Source organism: Ovis aries, chromosome 1, assembly GCF_016772045.2.
Source record: "Ovis aries strain OAR_USU_Benz2616 breed Rambouillet chromosome 1, ARS-UI_Ramb_v3.0, whole genome shotgun sequence".
NCBI lineage: Eukaryota > Metazoa > Chordata > Mammalia > Artiodactyla > Bovidae > Ovis > Ovis aries.
In genome coordinates this window covers 69,982,848-70,003,380 of record NC_056054.1, presented here as the reverse complement: position 1 = coordinate 70,003,380, position 20,533 = coordinate 69,982,848, and the positions used below count along the sequence as shown (strand labels likewise).

Genomic DNA, 20,533 nt, shown 5'->3' with positions numbered 1-20,533 from the left:
GCTGTCCATAGGGTCACATAGAGTCGGACACGACTGAAGCTACTTAAAATGCATTTATGCATTGGAAAAGGAAATGGCAACCCACTCTAGTGTTCTTGCCTGGAGAATCCCAGGGACGGAGGAGCCTGGTGGGCTGCCGTCTATGAGGTCGCACAGAGTCGGACACGACTGAAGCGACTTAGCAGCCCCAGCAGCTAGAATCAATTCACTGCACAGCAGCCTGATGCTTTTAAACATAAAACAGATCAGAGCATGTCACTCTGCTTATCCATCCCACTTGGAGTAAAAGCCAAAGGCCTGAAGATGGCCTTCAGGGCACACTTTGTATCCTGGTTCTGTTTCTCTCTGATTTCATATCCTAGCATTTCCTATGTTACTCATGCCATTCTAACAATAACACTAGCCTCTTTGCTGTTCCTTGATTACACTAGGTATATTCCTGCCTCGGAACCTTTGTACTTGCTTTTCTCTCTGCCTGAAATACTCTTTGCTGGATGACTTGCTCTCTTACTACCTTGTTTGTGAGATCTTCCTCTGACTATTTTATTTAAAAATTTAATAACCCTTCCCCATACTCCTTCCTTTCTGTGTTTTAATTTTCTCCTTGTACTTACACCATCGTATATACCATATATTTCTGGAAGGTTGTTTATATATTCAACTCACTATTTCAACTAAGTCAACTCAAGATTCTCTTTCTCATTTTTAGGAGGCTTTCTTTTCTCTTCCTATTGTGGAAATATATACATATATATCATGAAGTTTGCTATTTTAACTGTTTTTAGATCTACAATTCAGTGACATTAAGTACATTCACAATATTGTATAACCATCACCATTATCTAGTTTCAAAATATGTTCATTTCCTCAATCAGAAACTCTCTGCCCATTTAAGACTAATTTCCCACGTTCCCTTGCCCTGGACCCTAGTAACCCCTATTTTACTTTCTGTCTCTGTGAATACCTAGATAGCTCATACATGTGGAATCATATAATATTTGCTCTTTTGTGTCTGGTTTATTTCACTTAACATATTTGAGATTTATTCATCTTGTAGTATATGGCACCCCACTCCAGTACTCTTGCCTGGAAAATCCCATGGAGGGAGGAGCCTGGTGGGCTGCAGTCCACGGGGTCGCTAAGAGTCGGACACGACTGAGCGACTTCACTTTCACTTTTCACATTCATGCATTGGAGAAGGAAATGGCAACCCACTCCAGTGTTCTTGCCTGGAGAATCCCAGGGACGGGGGAGCCTGGTGGGCTGCCGTCTATGGGGTCGCACAGAGTCGAATACGACTGAAGTGACTTAGCAGCAGCAGCAGCAGCAGTATGTATCAGAACTTCATTGCCTTTTACAGCTGAATAATATTCCATTATATGGATATACCATATCTTTTTTATCCATTCATTTGTTGATAGATTCTTGAGTTGTTTCTCCTTTTGGCTATTATAGATAGTGCTGCTATAAACACTGGTGTGTCTGTTTAAGTTTCTGTTTTGAATTCCTTTAAGCAGCTTGAAAGATAATTGCAGGGTCAAATGGTGATTTTGTTTAACTGTTTGAGGAACTGCCAACTGTTTTCCACAGTGGTTTCATCAGTTTACATGGCCATCAGCAATGTGTAAGGGTTCTAATTTCTCCATGTACTCTGAAATATTTGTAATTTTCTGATTTTTTTTTCCTAATAGCCACCATACTGAGTGTCAAATGGTATTTCATTGTGGTGTTCATTTGCATTTTTCTAATGACTAATAATATTGTGCATCCTCTCAGGTGCTGTTTTATATCTTTTTTGGGTGAAATGTCTGTTCATGTTTTTTCCCCATTTTTTAATTGGCTTATTTGCTTTTTTGTTATTCAACTGTAGCATTCCTTTATATAGCTTAGGTATTAATTCCTTATCAACTATATGATTTGAAAATATTTTCTCCCATTCCATGAGTTATTTTATAACTCTTTTGATAGTGTCCTTTGATGCAGACACATTTTTAATTTTGATGAAATCCAATTTATGTATTTTTCCTTTTGTTGCCTGTGTTTTTGGTGTCACATTTAAGAAATCCAGTGTTATAAAAGTTTCCCCCTATTTTTAAAATGAGTTTATAGCTTCAATTCTTAAGTTGAAGTCTTTGATCCACTTTGAATTAATTTTTTTATGTGGTAGAAGACAAGGGTCCAACTTCATTCTTTTACATGTGGATATTCAGCTTTCCTAGTATTTTTTTTGCTTATACTTATATATCTGTTTATTGCCTGTTTTCTCCCACAAGAATTTGAGCTACGTGAAGGCATGGTTTCTGTCTGTTCTTGTCATTGACATATTGTATTAATTTTTATTACTATTGCCATTTATTGCTATTTGTAGTAAAAAAAAATTACTTTAAAATTTAGTGCCTGAGAACAGCAATAAGCATTTATTATTATTTAGGGTTTTTGGCTGCGCTGGGTCTTCGCCGCTGTGCGCAGGTTCCCCTAGCCGTAGTGCGTGCGGGTTACTCCGTTGTGTGCACGGGTTTCTCACTGCGTTGGCTTCTCCTGGTGCAGAACTCTGGCTCGAGAAGGCAGGCTCAGTAGTTGTGGGGCAGAGGCTGATCATCTCGGACCAGGAACCAGACCCATGTCCCCTGCCTTGGTGGGCGGATTCTCAACCCCTGGACCACCAGGGAAGCCCTAATAAATGTTTATTATCCCTTACAGTTTTGACATGTCAGGAATTTGGGAGCAGCTTGCTGAATGGCCCTGGTTTAGGGTTTCTTGTGGGATTCAGTCAGGTGTGGTCTAGGACTGAAGTCATCTGAAAACTTGACTGGGACTAAAGGGTCTATTTCCAAGGTGGTTCATTGACATGGGTTTCAAATTGGTTCTAGATGCTGATGGGAGGCTGTAGTTTTTGTTCTTAACAGAGTTGCTCACACATAGCTGCTGACTTCCCCCAAAGCAGGCAATCTAAGAGAACAGGGGAAAACTACAGTACCCTAACAACATTGTCTCAGAGGTTATAACCTATGCTTTTCCTGTATTTTATAGGTCACACAGTCCAGCCCTTATCGATGTGGGAGGGACTATACAAGGATAGAAGAATAAGCAGCAAGGATCACTGGGGGCCCCAAATAGAGGCTGGCTACCACTTGTATGTATCCCCAGTGCCTAGAAGAGTACCTAGAATAATAATCTGGTATAATAAGCCATATATTATTTAGGCAGCATATATATGTAAATGTTCAGAAAATACTTGATGAGTGAATGAGTCGCTTGGAGGTTCTTGGTGAGGCCACAGCATTAAAGAAAAATCAGAGCAACAGAGGCTTAGGAAAGGCAGGATTGACTGGAACTGAGGATTCTATATCTTCAGGATGCTCTCTGTTTCATTTTTTACTTCTTTGAGAATAGCCAGGATCTCTGGATTCAAATCCCTGAGCTTCATAATGAGAAGGCAAAGGGCAGCTTTGGCCTGAAAAATCCTCGGGGAGGTTTCTCCCAAGCCTACCAGATTGAGCCAGTTATTGTGGTCAGGGGATCAAGGTAACATGATCGGTTTAGCTTGAGGTCAGGTGTCTACACCTGTTATTAGAAGATGGAAGGGGATGTGGGCAGATAAAAATAGTACAACTCCTTGGCCAGATTAAGTAGATCCCCATTCTGTATGTTCCCGTCATAGTATATCTCCAAATAATAGAACATATCATTATTGTCCATTTATTTGTTCACATGTCTGTCTTGTACAGGAAACCATACGTTCTTAAACTAGAGTCTCAACACAGGTACTACATTTTTGTAACTCCAAACAACACAGTGAAGAGAGAACTGTGATTGCATTTTTGCTTTTTGTTTTTCTGTCATTGTGGTTTTGGGCCAGCCATAGTGTCCTCGTCTTTTACATGGGCCAAATGATAGCTGCGGGCTTTCCAGGTGGTACCAGTGGTAAAGAACCCACTTGCCAATGCTGGAGGTATAAAAGTGCCTGACACAATTCTATGTTCTTGATAGGTTTGTAAGTGAATGATTGAATGAGTAAATAAATGAAGCATTCTTAGTGATTTGCTTGGGTTCACTTATCAGTTCAGTTCAGTTCAGTTCAGTCACTCAGTCGTGTCCGACTCTTTGCAATCCCGTGAATCGCAGCACGCCAGGCCTCCCTGTCCATCACCAACTCCCGGAGTTCACTCAGACTCACGTCCATTGAGTCAGTGATGCCATCCAGCCATCTCATCCTCTGTTGTCCCCTTCTCCTCCTGCCCCCAATCCCTCCCAGCATCAGAGTCTTTTCCAATGAGTCAACTCTTTGCATGAGGTGGCCAAAGTACTGGAGTTTCAGCTTCAGCATCATTTCCTCCAGGGAAATCCCAGGGCTGATCTCCTTTAGAATGGACTGGTTGGATCTCCTTGCAGTCCAAGGGACTCTCAAGAGTCTTCTCCAGCACCACAGTTCAAAAGCATCAATTCTTTGGCGCTCAGCCTTCTTCACAATCCAACTCTCACATTCATACATGACCACAGGAAAAACCATAACCTTGACTAGATGGACCTTAGTCAGCAAGGTAATGTCTCTGCTTTTGAATATACTATCTAGGTTGGTCATAACTTTTCTTCCAAGGAGCAAGTGTCTTTTAATTTCATGGCTGCAATCACCATCTGCAGTGATTTTGGAACCCAAAAAAATGAAGTCTGACACTGTTTCCATTGTTTCCCTATCTATTTCCCATGAAGTGATGGGACTGGATGCCATGATCTTTGTTTTCTGAATGTTGAGCTTTAAGCCAACTTTTTCACTCTCCTCTTTTACTTTCATCAAGAGGCTTTTTAGTTCTTCTTCACTTTCTGCCATAAGGGTGGTGTCATCTGCATATCTGAGGATATTGATATTTCTCCTGGCAATCTTGATTCCAGCTTGTGTTTCTTCCAGCCCAGCATTTCTCATGATGTACTCTGTATATAAGTTAAAAAAGCAGGGTGACAATATACAGCCTTGACGTAGTCCTTTTCCTATTTGGAACCAGTCTGTTGTTCCATGTCCAGTTCGAACTGTTGCTTCCTAACCTGCATACAGATTTCTCAAGAGGCAGGTCAGGTGGTCTGGTATTCCCATCTCTTGAAGAATTTTCCACAGTTTATTGTGGTTCACTTATAAATGAGGATAATAATAGGGTTACGGTGAAGATCGCCCAGTCGTGTCCGACTCTTTGCGACCCCATGGACTGTAGCCTACCAGGCTCCTCTGTCCATGGGATTTTCCAGGCAATAGTACTGGAGTGGACTGCCATTTCCTTCTCCAGGGACCGTCCCAACCCAGGGATCAAATCTGGGTCTCCACATTGTTGACAGATGCTTAACTGTCTGAGCCACCAGGGAAGCTCCTCTTAAATAAAAAGTGCTTCCATAGCCCAACTCATGGAGAGTGGCTTATCTCTATTCAGATATCTCTCATAAGGTATATAACTTGCCTCTGTATTTCATAAAAACTGTCAATGAATAATCCTGAATAACACAAATGCAATATCCATTAACACAATAGCCTGCAGTATTCCAAAACCTCAATTAAAGAGCAGAAAAAAAACAAAAAATAGAACTTAACAAACTAATAATTTTGTCTAGAGTCAAATTTAGATACTGAAAGCAGCTAATATAAAGAAGCTTCTAACCCGTGGCTCAGACTTGGCACCCCAAACACAATAACAGTTAGTATTATAATTGTCATTCTGAGACAAATCAAATCATTGAAAGGAGGAAAGAAGGAAGGAAAATGAAAGAAAGAAAAGGGAGAGATGGAGGAAGAAAGGAAGGAAAGCTGGGGAAAAAAATTAGCACGCTTATGCCCAAAAAGCTTTGTTTATTACATTCCTAGTCCTCCACGTTCCCAGCTTCCCCCAGGGGTGCTACCTAAACAAAGGTATAGGGTGGAACTGAAAGGGTGTTGAATGGGCGGATCCCAGTGGCAATGTCATGTAAACACTCCCTATGAGTCAGCTATAAATTCAATTCAAATCCCCGGTCTCCCTGCCTTTGCTTATCATGGTTACCACCAAAATGATTTCTGCCTTTAGAAGGCCTAATAGGAAACAGGTAAATGTCTAAAACAATGTTTGATTTTTCATTAAAACTTTTGAAAATGTTATTACTCTAACAAGATATTTTGTGATTGAGTTAGGATTAATATACCTTGCTTGATCTTCAAGTCACAGGAACAGCTTATTAACATATCAGCTTTATTTTGAGACTGTTATCTCCTTATTCTGCGGCCATTTGAGTGTCAGACAAAAATTTATGAAGTGTTAGGTTTAATTCCACACCTGTAAGAAAGGTTATTTTAATAACTGACTTCTGTAATTCAATACTGTTTCTCTCCTTGCTGTAATTGGCTGCTGGTTATCTTTTCTGAAAGTTCTTTTTCAGAGGAGACAATGTGGCTGCATGGGTTTCAAATTTCTCATGTGGAGAAAATGATTAACTGGGGAAAAACCTGGTTACCACAGACTTTGCTGACAAATTCTGTTTGGTGGCAATGTTGATCGTTGTATGGCCTTTCAGTGATGACTTCAATAGTGGTTGCTACCAAGTTGTGTTTTGATGCTAAATTAATTTTATCGTAAAGTAAAATGTTACCTTCCTAATTGACCAACCTAGATAGCATATTCAAAAGCAGAGACATTACTTTGCCGACTAAGGTCCGACTAGTCAAGGCTATGGTTTTTCCTGTGGTCATATATGGATGTGAGAGTTGGACTGTGAAGAAGGCTGAGCACTGAAGAATTGATGCTTTTGAACTGTGGTGTTGGAGAAGACTCTTGAAAGTCCCTTGGACTGCAAGGAGATCTAACCAATCCCTTCTAAAGGAGATCAGTCCTGGATGTTCTTTGTAAGGAATGATGCTGAAGCTGAAACTCCAGTACTTTGGCCACCTCATGAGAAGAGTTGACTCATTGGAAAAGACTCTGATACTGGGAGGGGTTGGGAGCAGGAGGAGAAGGGGCCGACAGAGGATGCCATGGCTGGATGGCATCACTGACTCGATGGACGTGAGTCTGAGTGAACTCTGGGAGTTGGTGATGGACAGGGAGGCCTGGCGTGCTGCGATTCATGGGATCGCAAAGAGTCGGACATGACTGAGCGACTGAACTGAACTGAACTGAATGTAGTTACTTAGTTTCATTTTTGGTAGAGGTTGAGACAAATTTAATTAACATTAGCTGATATTGTACTTTACTGTTTTTAGACATTTCTCACACAAATAACACTTCTGTTGTTGGCAACTCTTATTCTTACTTATCTGATGAAACAAGCTTACAGAGGCCAAACAATTATTAGCAGGTGGTAGAGTCAGGATTTTTCTGTTGCGGAGTCTTTTAGAAATCTATTTAAATTTTTTTCATATTGATGTTTTGTAACTTTGGATAACAGCAATTACCATTCACTGAATGCTTATTTTGTGCCTTGGGTATATTATTTCACTTAATTGTCGCTTCAATGGGTAAGTAGATCATTTTATTCTTTCCAGTTTATAATGAGAAGACAGGAGCTCAAAGAGGTTAAACACACTTTTGGCAAACACAGGTGAAATTTTAAGTTACAATCTAGTCACGTGCATTAATTTGGAAGTTACTAGTTCCCAGATAATTGGATAGATTGGAATTGCTACTCTAATTGCACTAAGTTTTGTCTTGCTCTAAAACAGATATTTTAGACTGTCAAGAAAAGAATGGACTTCTCCCTTGGTGGGTGAGGTGAAAACTGGCATAAAAGCTGTTGTTGGATTGATAGCATGAATGTCTGATATCGCAAGTAGAAATGATGCCCAATCACTGGAGCCCAAGACCTGGTTCTTTACAACTATGGCAGATCTAGTCCCTACTCGTGCACAAGTGCCAAGAGATGGCAATCAAATTGTGCGCCTCTTAACAATGTTCTTTCCTAATATAATGTGTCTTGCAAACCACAGAATGTGGTGGAGGTGAAGTGGTGAGGTTAAAGCCATTTTTATCACCTCAGTACAAGGAGAGGCCACAGCTTTTGTGCTTGAGTGCCTTTTGGTTTGCGCTATGGAAAGCACTGAACCAAGTGAAATAGGCTTTCATTTCACTATTTCATTGTGAGCCTTTGGGCTGAAGGTCACAATGGAGTGTTGTTCCTCCTTTTTCTGGAATAGTGCTGCCAAGAGAACTTTCTAATGGATAGAAATGGTGTATGTGTGCTGCCCAACTTAGTGACTAGCTGCCACATGTAGGCTATTATTAAACACTTGAAAGGTGTGACTGCTACTGAGAAACTGAAATTTTAAGTTTCAATGTAAATAGTCACATGGGGCTAGTGGCTGATGTATTGGACAGTGCAGTCCTAGAATGTAACTGAGATGCCCAAAGTGAAAATGGGCAGTGAGTTTAACACTAGTTAGTTCCTTTTCTGGACTCTGACTAGTTTTTGCCTTTCATGGGAATATACTGAGGTTATAAGAGTGCCTCCCTTGCCTTTCCTTTCTGTGAGCAATGAGGCTCACATGGCTGACTCATAAAACATTGTTGGTGACTGAGAGCACAATGCTCTGATGTTTAACCCTTACTTGGTTTAGAGGGGACTAGAACTCAGACGCTCCTTCTGTTCCCCTCCTAGTGTGTGCATGCAAAGTTGCTTCAGTCGTATCTGACTCTTTGCAAACCTGTGGACTGTAGCCTGTCAGGCTCCTCTGTCCATGGGAATCTTCAGGCAAGAATACTGGAGTGGGTTGCCATGCCCTCCTCCAGGGGATCTTCCTGACCCAGGGATCGAAATTGCATCCCCTGTGGCTCCTGAATTGCAGGCAGATTCTTTACAACTGAGCCGCCAGAGCAGCCCTCCCTTCTTAGATAGTGACCCAAATCAATATCAGAGGTGTGTGGTATTAGAACACAGGGAATCTTGAATCGCTAACTGAATTTGCCTCAGATTCAACTGTCTCTGAGGAGGGGACCCCTGCTCACTGCACCCACACTTCCTCTATCTTCTATTCTAGTTTCATTCAGAGTGTGAACAGCCAGGTGGCAGAGGGCTGAAGCAGAGGTGGTGTTGGTGTGAGATTCACACGGTGCAATTTCACTTATGCAAGTGTTTAAGCACTTGGGAGAAGTTAGAATTAGCTATTTCTCTAGTTAGATTTAGCTTTAACTTTAATCTTATTATTTATTTATACAGATTTTTTAAATTTTAAAAGAAAAAATTAATTTTCCAGTGAAAAACTAAAGTGTAAACTCTTTCATCAAATGAATAGGATGGTTAGAGCTAATGGGAGAAGCTTCTCTCCTCAGGCCTATGATCTCATTAGAGATAGTACATCTTAGGCACTTAACACAATGGTACTGATTATTTAGACTGTTTAGAATATTACACACACACACACACACACACACATGCAAGCGCACACGTGTGCTCAGTCACTTTAGTCATGTTGGACTCTCTGAGGCTCTATGGGCTGTAGCCTGTCAGGCTCCTCTGTCCATGGGAATCCTCAGGTAAGAATACTGGAGTGGGTTGCCATGCCCTCCTCCAGGGGATCTTTCTGACCCAGGGATCAAAACTGTGTCCCCTGTGGCTCCTGAATTTGTACCAATTAAAAATACATAATTTGTACCAATAAAATCAACACCAAGCTTGTTCTTTATCATTCATTCAAAATATGTTAAGCAGCTACTAAGCAAAGTGCTGGGGCAACTGAATAGTCTAAGACAAAATATGATTTCAATCTTTGCAAAGCTCTTGATCTAGTGGGTAAGTAATATAAACCACTTCTGACATTAGACTTTCTGGGTTCAACCCCCATCATTTTCTATTTTTATAGATAGGGGCAAGTTACATGGTATTTACTAAGTCTTAGTTTTCTTATCTGCAAGGGGGTTATACTGATACCAGCCTCATGAACATAGCATGAGGATTAAAAGAAAAATTGTATTAATATATACAGTCCTTAGCCAATACTTACAGAGTGCACAACTGTATATTAGCTTATTTTTTAAATTGAATTGACTCATGATATATTAGTTTCAGATGTACGACATAGTGATTTGATGTTTTTATACATTACAAAATGATCACAACAGTATGGCTAGTTATTGGGTTGGTGCAAATGTAATCGTGGTTTTGGACTGTGAATTTTAAATAATTATAACTAGGCTCAAACACATCTTTATTAATCAAAATAGGAAACCATTACAATCAACACATTTTTGCCAATGAGAAATGTTTGTTTATTAATGTAGTATAAAAATCCATGCTTCCGGATTTGATGAACTCTTGGAAAGCATTTTCTGTCTCCTGTTGGTTGTGAAAACATTTTCCCTTCAAAAAGTTGTTGAGATGCTTGAAGAAGTGGTAGTCAGTTGGTGAGAGGTCAAGTGAATATGGCAGATGAGGCAAAATTTCAGGGCCTAATTTTTGTAGCATTGGTTGTGGGACATGCGGTCATGCATTGTTGTAGAGAAGAACTGGGCCTTTCCTGTTGGCCAGTGCCGGCTGCAGGGGCTGCAGTTTCTGGTGCATCTCATTGACTTGCTGAGCTTGCTTCTCAGATGTAATGGTTTTACCAGGACTCAGAAAGCTGTCGTGGAGCAGACTGGCAGCAGACCACCAGTGACCACGACTTGTTTTTTGGGTGCAACTCTGGCTTTGGGAAGTGCTTTGGAGCTTTTTCCAAAGCACTAAGCTGGTCCACTGAGCAGGTCGTCTCCAGTTATCCACTTTTCATCGCACATCACAATTCGATCGAGAGATGATTCATTGTTCTGTAGAATAAGAGAAGACGACACTTGAAAATGACAATTTTTTTGATTTTCAGTCAGCTCATGAGGAATTCACTTATAGAACTTTTCCACCTTTCCAATTTGCTTCAAATGCTGAACGACCTTAGCATGGTTGATGTTGAGTTCTTTGGCAACTTCTTGTGTAGTTTGTAAGAGGATCAGCTTCGATGATCCTCTCAATTGGTTGTTGTTAACTTCTGCTGGCCTGCCACTGTGCTCCTCATCTCGTCTCAAGGCTCTCATCTCCACTGCAAAACCAGCACTGCTCTGTACATTTGTTAGCAATTCCAAATGCGTTGTTGATGTTGCGAGTTGTCTCTGCTACTTTATGACCCATTTTGAACTTGAATAAGAAAACTGCTTAGGGAACTTCCCTGGCAGTTTAGACTTTCCTTTCCAATGCAGGGGGTGCAGGTTGGATCCCTAGTCGGAGAGCTAAGATCCCACATGCCTCATGGCCAAAAAGCCAAAAACATAAAACATAAAACATAAATAATATTGTAAAAAATTCAATAAAGACTTTAGAAAAAAGAAAATTGCTTGAATTTGCTTTTTGTCTAACATCATTTTCCCAGTCTAAAATAAATATAAATACACAGCAAGTAATAAGCAAACAAAATAAAAGGAGAAATGTGCATTAAAATGATGTATAACATAACCACATTTATTTAAGGATGTATTCCAATATCAAACAGCAAATGTCAACAATATAAAACTGCAATTATTTTTGCACCAACCTAATATACTGTCACCAAAGTTATCACAACATTATTGACTATATTCTCTATATTACACTGTATATTACATTCCCATGACTTATTTTATTACTGGACATTTGTACTTCTTAATTCCCATAGCCTATTTCACTCAATTCCCCATTTGGTTTGTTCTCTGAGTGTTTCTATTTTGTTATGTTTGTTTTGTTTTTTAGAGTCCACCTATAAGTGAAAACATATGATATTTGTTTTTCTCTGCCTGACTTTTTTTATATAGCATATTCCCTCTAGGTACATCTACGTTGTTGCAAATGGCAAGATTTCATTCTTTTTTATGACTAACATTTCACTGTGTTATATACACCATATCTTTATTCATTCATCTACTGATGGACACTTAAGTTGCTTCCATATCTTGGCTATTGTAAATAATCCTGCCGTGAACTTTGGGTGCACATATCTTTTGTTTTTTTGGCCACACTGAGAGGCTTGTGGGCTCTTAGTTTCCCAACCAGGAATCGAACTTGAGCCCCATGTAGGAGAAGCACTGAGTCCTAACCACTGGACCACCAGGGTATTCTCTGCACATATCTTTTTAAATTGGTGTTTTCATTTTCTTCAGATAAATATTCAGAAGTGAAATTGCTGGATTGTATGGTAGTTTTCTTTTCAATTTTTTGAGGAATTTCCATACCATTTTCTACAATGGTTGCACCAATAATGTGTTACTATTTTGAGTACTTGAACTCTCTAATCAGTAGAAATTGATAAAAGGCCAGATGAGAAATCCAGGCAAGTTATTGGATCTCGTGCTGCAGCACAAGGGAAGCAAAATGAGTAACAGATGCCCTTACTGGCTCCAAGGGGTGGTAGGAGGCAAGATGGTTTCTTAAATGGACTGAGGGGATGGGCAAGTTGGTGGATTGGGCAGGAAGCATAGCTTCCTAAAAACATTCTATGGTACTTTGGGAGAAAAAGCATGGTCCGTCCACCCAACTGGTGGTGCTGTGTGCAGGAGTCATACATAGTACCCTGCTTTTGCTCCTGACACCTTGGAAACGGCAGTTGGTTTCTGATCTTTTCGTATCTGCACATGTGTGCAAGTATTTTTAGTCCCTTATAGCTCCTTTGTGTTCTGTTGCTTAAGGAAATATTTGTGCATGTGAAAGCACTCCGGTAAAGAGTCCCAGGTCCCAGCCTAACCCAGAAATTTCTCTCATGTACCTTCCCAATTTCCTGCCAGAGGCAATCCGTTATGATTTTTTCACCACAAACTAGTTTTGCCTTTTCTGGAATTTCAAATAAATAGAATCAGAGTATGAACTCTTTTGTGTTTTTATTTTCAAATAGGTAATATATTCACATGGCTTGAAATAAAGAAGGTACAAAAGGGCAGGCAGTCAAAAATCTTCCTCCCAGCCTTGACTCCCAATCATTCAGTCTTCCTCCCTGGAAGCAACCATTATTAGGTTTACGTGGGACCATCCCATAGCAATCATTATTAATTCAGGGCTTTCTTTATACAGGTACTTTGAGAATTCAGTTTTAAAGGTTACCCAAAGGATCTTCGGACAACTCAGCTAACCAAAATAAAATCAATTTTAAAAATTACTGGAGTTCTTTTTAGACTCTGATTCCAAATGTCAGATTGTGACATTTTACCTATCTATGACTTAGGTAACCTTCAAACCATATCTAGTTCAAGTTCTAGTATTAGAATAATTAATTATTAATTACTTCTCATTTATTGAATTAACAAAACATACATTGAACAAATATAGAAATAGAGCCATGAACCAAAGAAAACCAAGCTTCTGGCCGGCCTCACTGGTGTAATTAGTTGAGTGAGGGAAACAAAAATCCACCAAAAAACCCCACATAATTACAGTTTCAGTGCCATGTGATATGAAAGGACCAAGGCAGGGGAGTCTGAAGGTACTTCTCAGAGGCAGAGACTAGAGGTGTGGTCAGAAGGATGAGTACTGGAAAAGGTTTCCAGGCACAGAGCAAAGCACACACGAAAAGTCTCTGGAGGGAGAAAACTGAGGAACTGGAAGAGGTCAGTGTGGCTGGAACAGAGATAGCACAGAATGTGGTCTGAGCAGTGAGAAGAGGTGGAGAGGTGGAGAAGAGGCCGCATGACCATGCAGATTAGTTAAGAGGTTTTGTCTAAGGAAGTGGGAAGCCATTGAAGTGGTAGTGCTGTGGTACACAGAGCCATTTGTGTGGAGACAGGATCAGAGTGGGGTAATGGCACCCCACTCCAGTGCTCTTGCCTGGCAAATCCCATGGACCGAGGAGCCTGGTAGGCTGCAGTCCATGGGGTCGCGAAGAGTCGGAGACGACTGAGCGACTTCACTTTCACTTTTCACTTTCATGCATTGGAGAAGGAAATGGCAACCCACTCCAGTGTTCTTGCCTGGAGAATCCCAGGGACAGAGGAGCTTGGTGGGCTGCCGTCTATAGGGTCCCACAGAGTCGGAAACGACTGAAGCGACTTGGTAGCAGCAGCAGAGGGCATGAAAGTAAACCAATCAGAGACTAAGTTCGTAGCCCAGGGCTTCCCTGGTAGCTCAGTCGGTAAAGAATCCGCCTGCAGCACAGGAGACCACGTTCCATCCCTGGGTGAGGAAGATCCCCTGGAGCAGGAAATGGCAATCCACTCCAGTATTCTTGCCAGGAAAATCTTACGGACAGAGGAGCCTGGCGGGGTACAGTCCATGGGGTCGCAAGAGTTGGACACAATTTAGTGACTAAACCACCATCACCCAGGCCCCTGGTCCTCCTAGGCAAAGGTAGTTTGGACTAGGGAGGTGATGGAAGACATAGAAGAGGCCAGATTCAAGGAAAATTTGGTAGGTAAAAATCTACAGGATTTTCTGATAAATGGAATTTAGGAAGGAAAGGTAGATTAACATGGTGTCTCAGCTTTCTTATACAAGATAGATTCAGCTGTGATGAAACTTGGTTGAAATTACTTTAATAACGTCATAATCTAAAGTTATGCAAAATTTTGCCTCAGATAAAATTTCAAGTTTTTATCTGCGTGGAAGGACATGGCTCTACTTCCTATTTTTTGAACTTCCTAATCTTTTTTTTTTTTTTAATGGAGAGGTGGTTTTTTTTTTTTTTAAATGCTTATTACAGTGGAACCCTATCTGGAAATTATGGTTTTCAATTAGATAGTAACCAGGGCTATCTAATTTCTAGGTTCTTTTTTGGGTGCTAATTACTATCATTTTGTCACTTCTAAATGTCTAATGAAAGTCATTTATATTGCTTTTGTTATTATTTTTTTTTTCCCGTTTTTCTGGGATTTGACTGGGATTAGTAGCTTGTTTCTGTTCCTCACTAAGTACTCTCCTTCTAAGAATGTCTTCGTTGATATTGGATGACTGCCCGACTGGACATCACATATTCGTGCCCATGTTCTGCCCGCCGCCGGACTCTGCATACCAATGTGTCGAGACGACTGATGGTCGAGGGATTTGCAATCACAAGTGCCATTTACACGTTAATTGTTTTTTCAGAGTGATCTGGTTGCCTCTCGAGGACGCTCTGGCGGCCGCTGGAAGCTTGCGCGTCTGCATCGCGTGGCCCCAGCCTGGGACCCCTGCGCGTGGGCGGTGCGGCAATGCCAAGCCGGCAGCCTTAATGCTGGGGTCGCTTCGGGCCGGGAGCGGGAACGTTTGGTGCAGCTCTTACAGTCAAGGGGCGGTTCTAGAGACTGGGGAAGTCAGCAGTTTGTGCGTCCGATGGCTGGAGCTTTGAGAGAGAGGCGGAGGAACAAGCGAGAGCTCTCCGCCCCCGGTCCCCACTGTCCAATCCCTTCGGCTTCTCCTATTCTCGGCTGGCCAGCCCGACCCCTAACCTGCTCGAACCCATTATGCGGTAGAGACGGCCGGGTCTCTTTAAGGCCCTTGCCGCGCCTGCGCCTTAAGCCTTCCTGACGCGGCCGGGCCGGACCCGGGAGGAGCCGGCGGCGGGCACGCTGGGGGTCGGGTTGTAGTTGAAACCGCGGCGGCTCGGCAAGAGTGGGGTCAGGGTCGGAGGCTGCCCCGAGCTCCTGAGTGAGCGCGGCGCTCGAGAGGAGGCGCAGAGGGCGGCCCGCGAAGCCGGGAGCGAGGCCGAGGCGCTGAGACGCGGCGGCTCGGCTGCCGGCTGGATGGGAAGTTAATGTTTACGACGGAGTCCACCCAACGTTTCCAAGGTGAGGGGCGCCGCGCCAGGCCGGGCGGGCCGGGAGGCCGGGCGGGCCGCGAGCCCGAGTTCCGCGGGACGCACAGCCGGGCCGAGGCGCGGCGAGTCGGGGCCGCCGCTAAACTTGCGGCGCGAGCGGGGCGGGCGCCTCCGGCCCTACTGGGGCCTAAGTTCCCTGTGGCCACCGGGACCCTCCCCACCGCGGTCGCTGCGGAAGAAACTCGCCAGCGGGACTTCCAGTAGATTCCCAGGGAGGTGAAGGGACGAGGCTGCTTCGGGGGCGCTCCCTCGATATCCTGTGGGGCATACTGACTCTTCACCCCCGCCCTCGAGGCCAGGAGTCTGTTCCCTCCTGGGAGACCAGATGGGGCGAGACTGTCCGCGCCTCTTGCGAAGTTGGCGTCTTCGCTTGGCCTCGGGGATTCTGCGTAAGGCCATGTCTCCAGGCAGGTGATGGGCGAGCCAGGTGTGTTAAATGACGCCCAAGGATGCAGTTGGGAGCGTTTGCAGCCATCACTATAATCACTTTATGACTAGAGGGGCAAGCCTCAAATTAACCACAGAATTTCCGGTAGGTTGGATTGTGGTAGTGTCTGATTTAGAGTTGCTGTGATTTCTTTGTGTTTTTCGTTCTGTCTTTTGGGCATCATAGATCAGCTCAGTTGGCATCCTTTCACTGAAGAGTTAACCAAAACTTTTGGAATGGTTCCTTCACTTTACTCCTGTCTGTCGTTGTTAGAAGTGGTTTCAAAAGGCAGCATTTTCTTGCAGAGATATCTCTTCTGTGGGTTTCAGTGTAGAATAACAGAATTCTTCCATTGGTGAAAGCAATCTGGTGCTTCATGAAAATCAAGAAATTATCTGTTCGTAGTTTTTACCTTTGTTCTGAACTGAAACGTACTAGTAGCTTTTTTGTTTTGTTTTTCAAAAATGTTATTAATAAAGTTTCTGCAGTTTACCAGACACTCCTATTCTAAAATGCTAGCCTTAAGGTCTCTGAGAAATTTGTGTTAAAGAGGTCTTAGAAAACTTATTGTAGTATAACGTGTTTTTTAAAAGTGCCAATCTTGAGTATGCAGGTAAAGACTTTTTACTAAGTGTACTATTACAGGTCAAGAAACAGAACATTGCAGGATTGGGGTATATATCCAGGAGTAGAACTGTTGATTTATGAGGTATGTGAATAATAAAATGTTAGCATTAGATCCAGTTGAACATTTTCCCAAAGTAGTTTTACTTTGGGAATTAGCAGGGAATGGTATTCCCATTTACCTCATATCCTTGCTAATGCTTCTCAGTTTTAGAAAATTTTGCTATTTTGGTTCAAGTGCAGTAATATATATGTAGCTTTATTTTACATTTTTCTGATGATTGTGGTTGAGTACCTTTTGTTGGCCATTTATATGTTGTCTTTTGTGAAGTGCCTGTTAAGTCTTCTTATTTTTTAAATTGGTTTGTAATTCTTTATTCAGAATATAAGTTCTGTTTGTGTGTGTGTATGTGTATGTATATACACATCTATTTCCCATGAGTCCTTTCTGGACTTAATCATTGTCCACTTTGTATCTTGTCTTTTCAATCTTGATGGCCTTTTTTTTTTTGAAGAATGAAAATGGCTAATTTTAATGAAATATACTTAATCCTTGTCTTTATGATTACTGTTTTTTGTGACCTATTAAAGAAATCTTTGCTTCGCCTAAGAATATGGAGATGATTTCTCATGTTACCAAGTATGTGTGCTCAGTTGCTTCAGTTGTGTCCGGCTGTTTGTGACCTTAGCCTATGGACCTTAGCCGATTTGGCTCCTCCGTCCATGGGATTTTCCAGGCAAGAATACTGGAGTGGGTTGCCTTTGCCTGCTCCACCCATGTTATCATTACAGAAGTTTTATTTTTACTTTTTACATTTAAGTTGTACGATTTACAGTGAGTTGTAGGTGGATTGTAGGGGTCAAGATTCACTTTTTACCATATGGGTATATATTTGACCCAGCACCATTCACTGAATATATATCACCCCTGCCCCTCTGCACTGTGTGACACTTTTTTGTAAGTTAGGTGAACGTAGAAGTGTGGATCTGTTTCTGAACACTATTCTGTTTCATTGGTCTATTTGTTACCCTTGCACCAATATCACTGTATTATTGATATAACTTTATAATAAGCCTTGATTTGGGTCATTCCTATTTTGTTCTTTAAGATGGTCTGGGCAGTTCTTGACTCTCAATGTTTCCACATAAATTTCAGAATCTTGTCCATTCATACAGATTTTGGAGATTGGAATTGAATCTATTTATCAATTTGGAGAGAATTCAGTTCTTAACAGAACTGAGTTTTCCAGTTTAAGAACGTGGTATGTTCTTCCACTTATGTCTTTTAAAATTTCTCTGATGTTTTGTAGTTTTCTGTATTAAAGTCTTTCTTACCATTTGTTATTTATTTGTAGGTATTTTATATTTTTAATGTTATTGTAAATGATATTTTAAAGCATTTGTGGCCAGTATACAGAAATACAACTGATTTTGGGAGTGAGGGGAGTGGCTCAGAAATTATTTTAAAACAAATCCCAGACATCATTTCATTAATAAATCCTAAATTTTTAATCTCCCTTCAAGACCTAGTCCAGATCACACCTTGTATGTTCTAATTTTCCAAGGTTTTCTAATCTTCTTCTATTTGCATGTTATCTCCTGGGTCGGAGACAAAGATTTGTAGAGTGTTTAATATAACGTGTGAATGTGTTAGGCTCCGGGGATACAAAGCTGATTAAGATGCTGCCCCTGCTTTAAAGGAGTTTAGAGTCTAGGAGGAGTTGGAGAAATTCAAGAAAAGACCTTTATCTTGCTATGATGAAAATTGGTTTGGCTGCATGCAAAAGGGACATTTAAATCAAACTGTGGGGGAGGTAATATGCCTGGCTCCCAGTGTTCTGAGAGCTGGGCAAAGGAAGTGGGCTGTGGGTGGGGGCTGCTATTCGCTATACATACTTCTGCTTTATTCCTTGGCTTTCAGCCTTGAGCCTCTCTCCACTCTTCTTGAGTCTGGAGTCTCTCCAAGTCTGTGTTTCCAGAGAATAAATTTATGAGAGGACGTGAATGGGGGAGAAGGGAAACTGCAGGTCCCTATACAGACTTTGTGTGTGTGTGCTCAGTCATGCCCAACTCTTTGCGACCCCATGGACTGTAGCCCACCAGGCTCCTCCGTCCATGGGATTCTCCAGGCAAGAGTACTGGAAGGGGTTGCCATTTCCTTCTCCTGTGTAATTAACACACAGTACAGAGCATAGTGAAAAACCCAGACAATTCCTTCATATTCCTTTCTCCTGTCTTCCGCATTCCCCGCCCAGAGGCAACCCCTATTCTGATTTCTCTCTGCATAGATTAGCACCAGTATTTTCTAAAGTTGCCCAGGTGATTCAAATGTATGGTCAGGATTGAAGCCGTTGGTTTGAGTAGGCTGTTTGAGCCTCTCTCCAGTGTCTGTCTTTCCTTTTGGCCTGATTCTATTTCCCAGAGAGTATGGAAGTTTTCTGGTTGGAAGGCAGAGGTCTAGTTGCCAGTGGTCTGGGAACTCAGGAAAGGAGAGTCGGGTAATGAGCTATAGAGCATGTAATGTGAAGGGAGACATATTGGCTTCATCTTTCACGATGTTTGGTTTTAACCTTTTTAGAGACTGAATCCCTAATCTGCTGCCTTACTGAGATTAGATCACTCAGTGGCTTGAAAGAGGAATGCAGGTCTAGGTTTCTAACTATTCAAACAGTTTTCACCCCATCTTTCCTTCTTCAGTCCCCTACTTCTTTGCTCTGGCAGCTCCGGAACCCTTTGAGGATTCTGTACTGTCAACTGGGTTTGTTCTTGGTGGTCAGCGCACTGCTGTCTTTGCAAACACTACTTGTCTTTGACCAAATCAGTTACCACTCATCCATCTCTCCAGCCTTCAAGGGTTTGTTGCTGTTGTTTGTTCCATTCTCTTGATCCTTATGGTTAGTGTCCTAAAAACAACTGCAAAGTTTTCTTTATCCTTGTTTTATTAGAGTTTAGTTGTTGTTTAGTCACAGTACTGTCTAACTCTTCTGCGGTCCCATGAGCTGTAGCCGCCAGGCTCCTCTGTTCATAGGATTTCCCAAATAAGAGTACTGGAGTGGGTTGCCGTTTCCTCCTCCAAGGAATCTTCCCAACCCAGGGATCGAACCCATGTCTCCTGCATTGTGAGACACATTCTTTACCACCGAGCCACCAAGGCAGCCCTGTTAGGATTCTGGGAGAGAGAATTAGATGTGTGTGATCCATCTGCCATCTTAACCTGGAAGTCCCTCATCTTTCATCATACAAAAATGTGTTGCCATCTATCCATCACTGTTGTCTCCTCCCTGTGGGGTTATAGCTTTTAAAGTTTCTTTACTGTTATCTACATAGAATGGTAGGAGGGAGAGCATCTAAATACTGGATCAAACTGTCATTTCTGTAGAAATCCCTAAATTCTTTTGAGACGTATCCTTTGTCCCAGAGTTTTATAATCTCAGGATTGGAAGTGATTTTAAAGATAAGACAGCTTAGTGAGCTATTTGATACTTTCTGTAGTGGGGACTCACATAGAAGAGATGAATGACTGGAGAAATGGAGTGGGCTGTGGATCTCTGCACTGGGTCTGGAAATCCATATGTGCGTTAAACATTTAATAGTGAGTGAACAAATAGATCTTGCATATTTGTAACATATAAAAGTTATTAAAAAGTCATGTTGGTTTTGTTATTTTAATCAATAATTCTTAAATCTAGCTATGGTCATGGGGGGTAATACTTACAATTTTTTGTTTTTTGCTTTTGACTGAGTTCTCTGAATATTTATCACAT

At 41.7% G+C, this 20,533-nt stretch overlaps 1 protein-coding gene across 9 annotated transcripts in view; it reads left to right on the top strand.

The window, feature by feature from the left end:
• The first annotated feature begins 15,417 nt into the window (after positions 1 to 15,417).
• The window catches only part of EVI5 (ecotropic viral integration site 5), a 237,931-nt gene continuing 232,815 nt past the window's right edge, over positions 15,418 to 20,533 (top strand). For 7 of the 9 annotated variants that reach the window (XM_060411667.1, XM_027972164.3, XM_027972161.3 and 4 more), the window contains exon 1: positions 15,707 to 16,250. In XM_060411667.1, coding sequence (XP_060267650.1) covers positions 16,155 to 16,250 — 96 coding nt within the window. In that variant the 5' untranslated portion in view covers positions 15,707 to 16,154. The other 2 variants (XM_060411662.1, XM_012176230.4) reach the window with 1 other exon arrangement.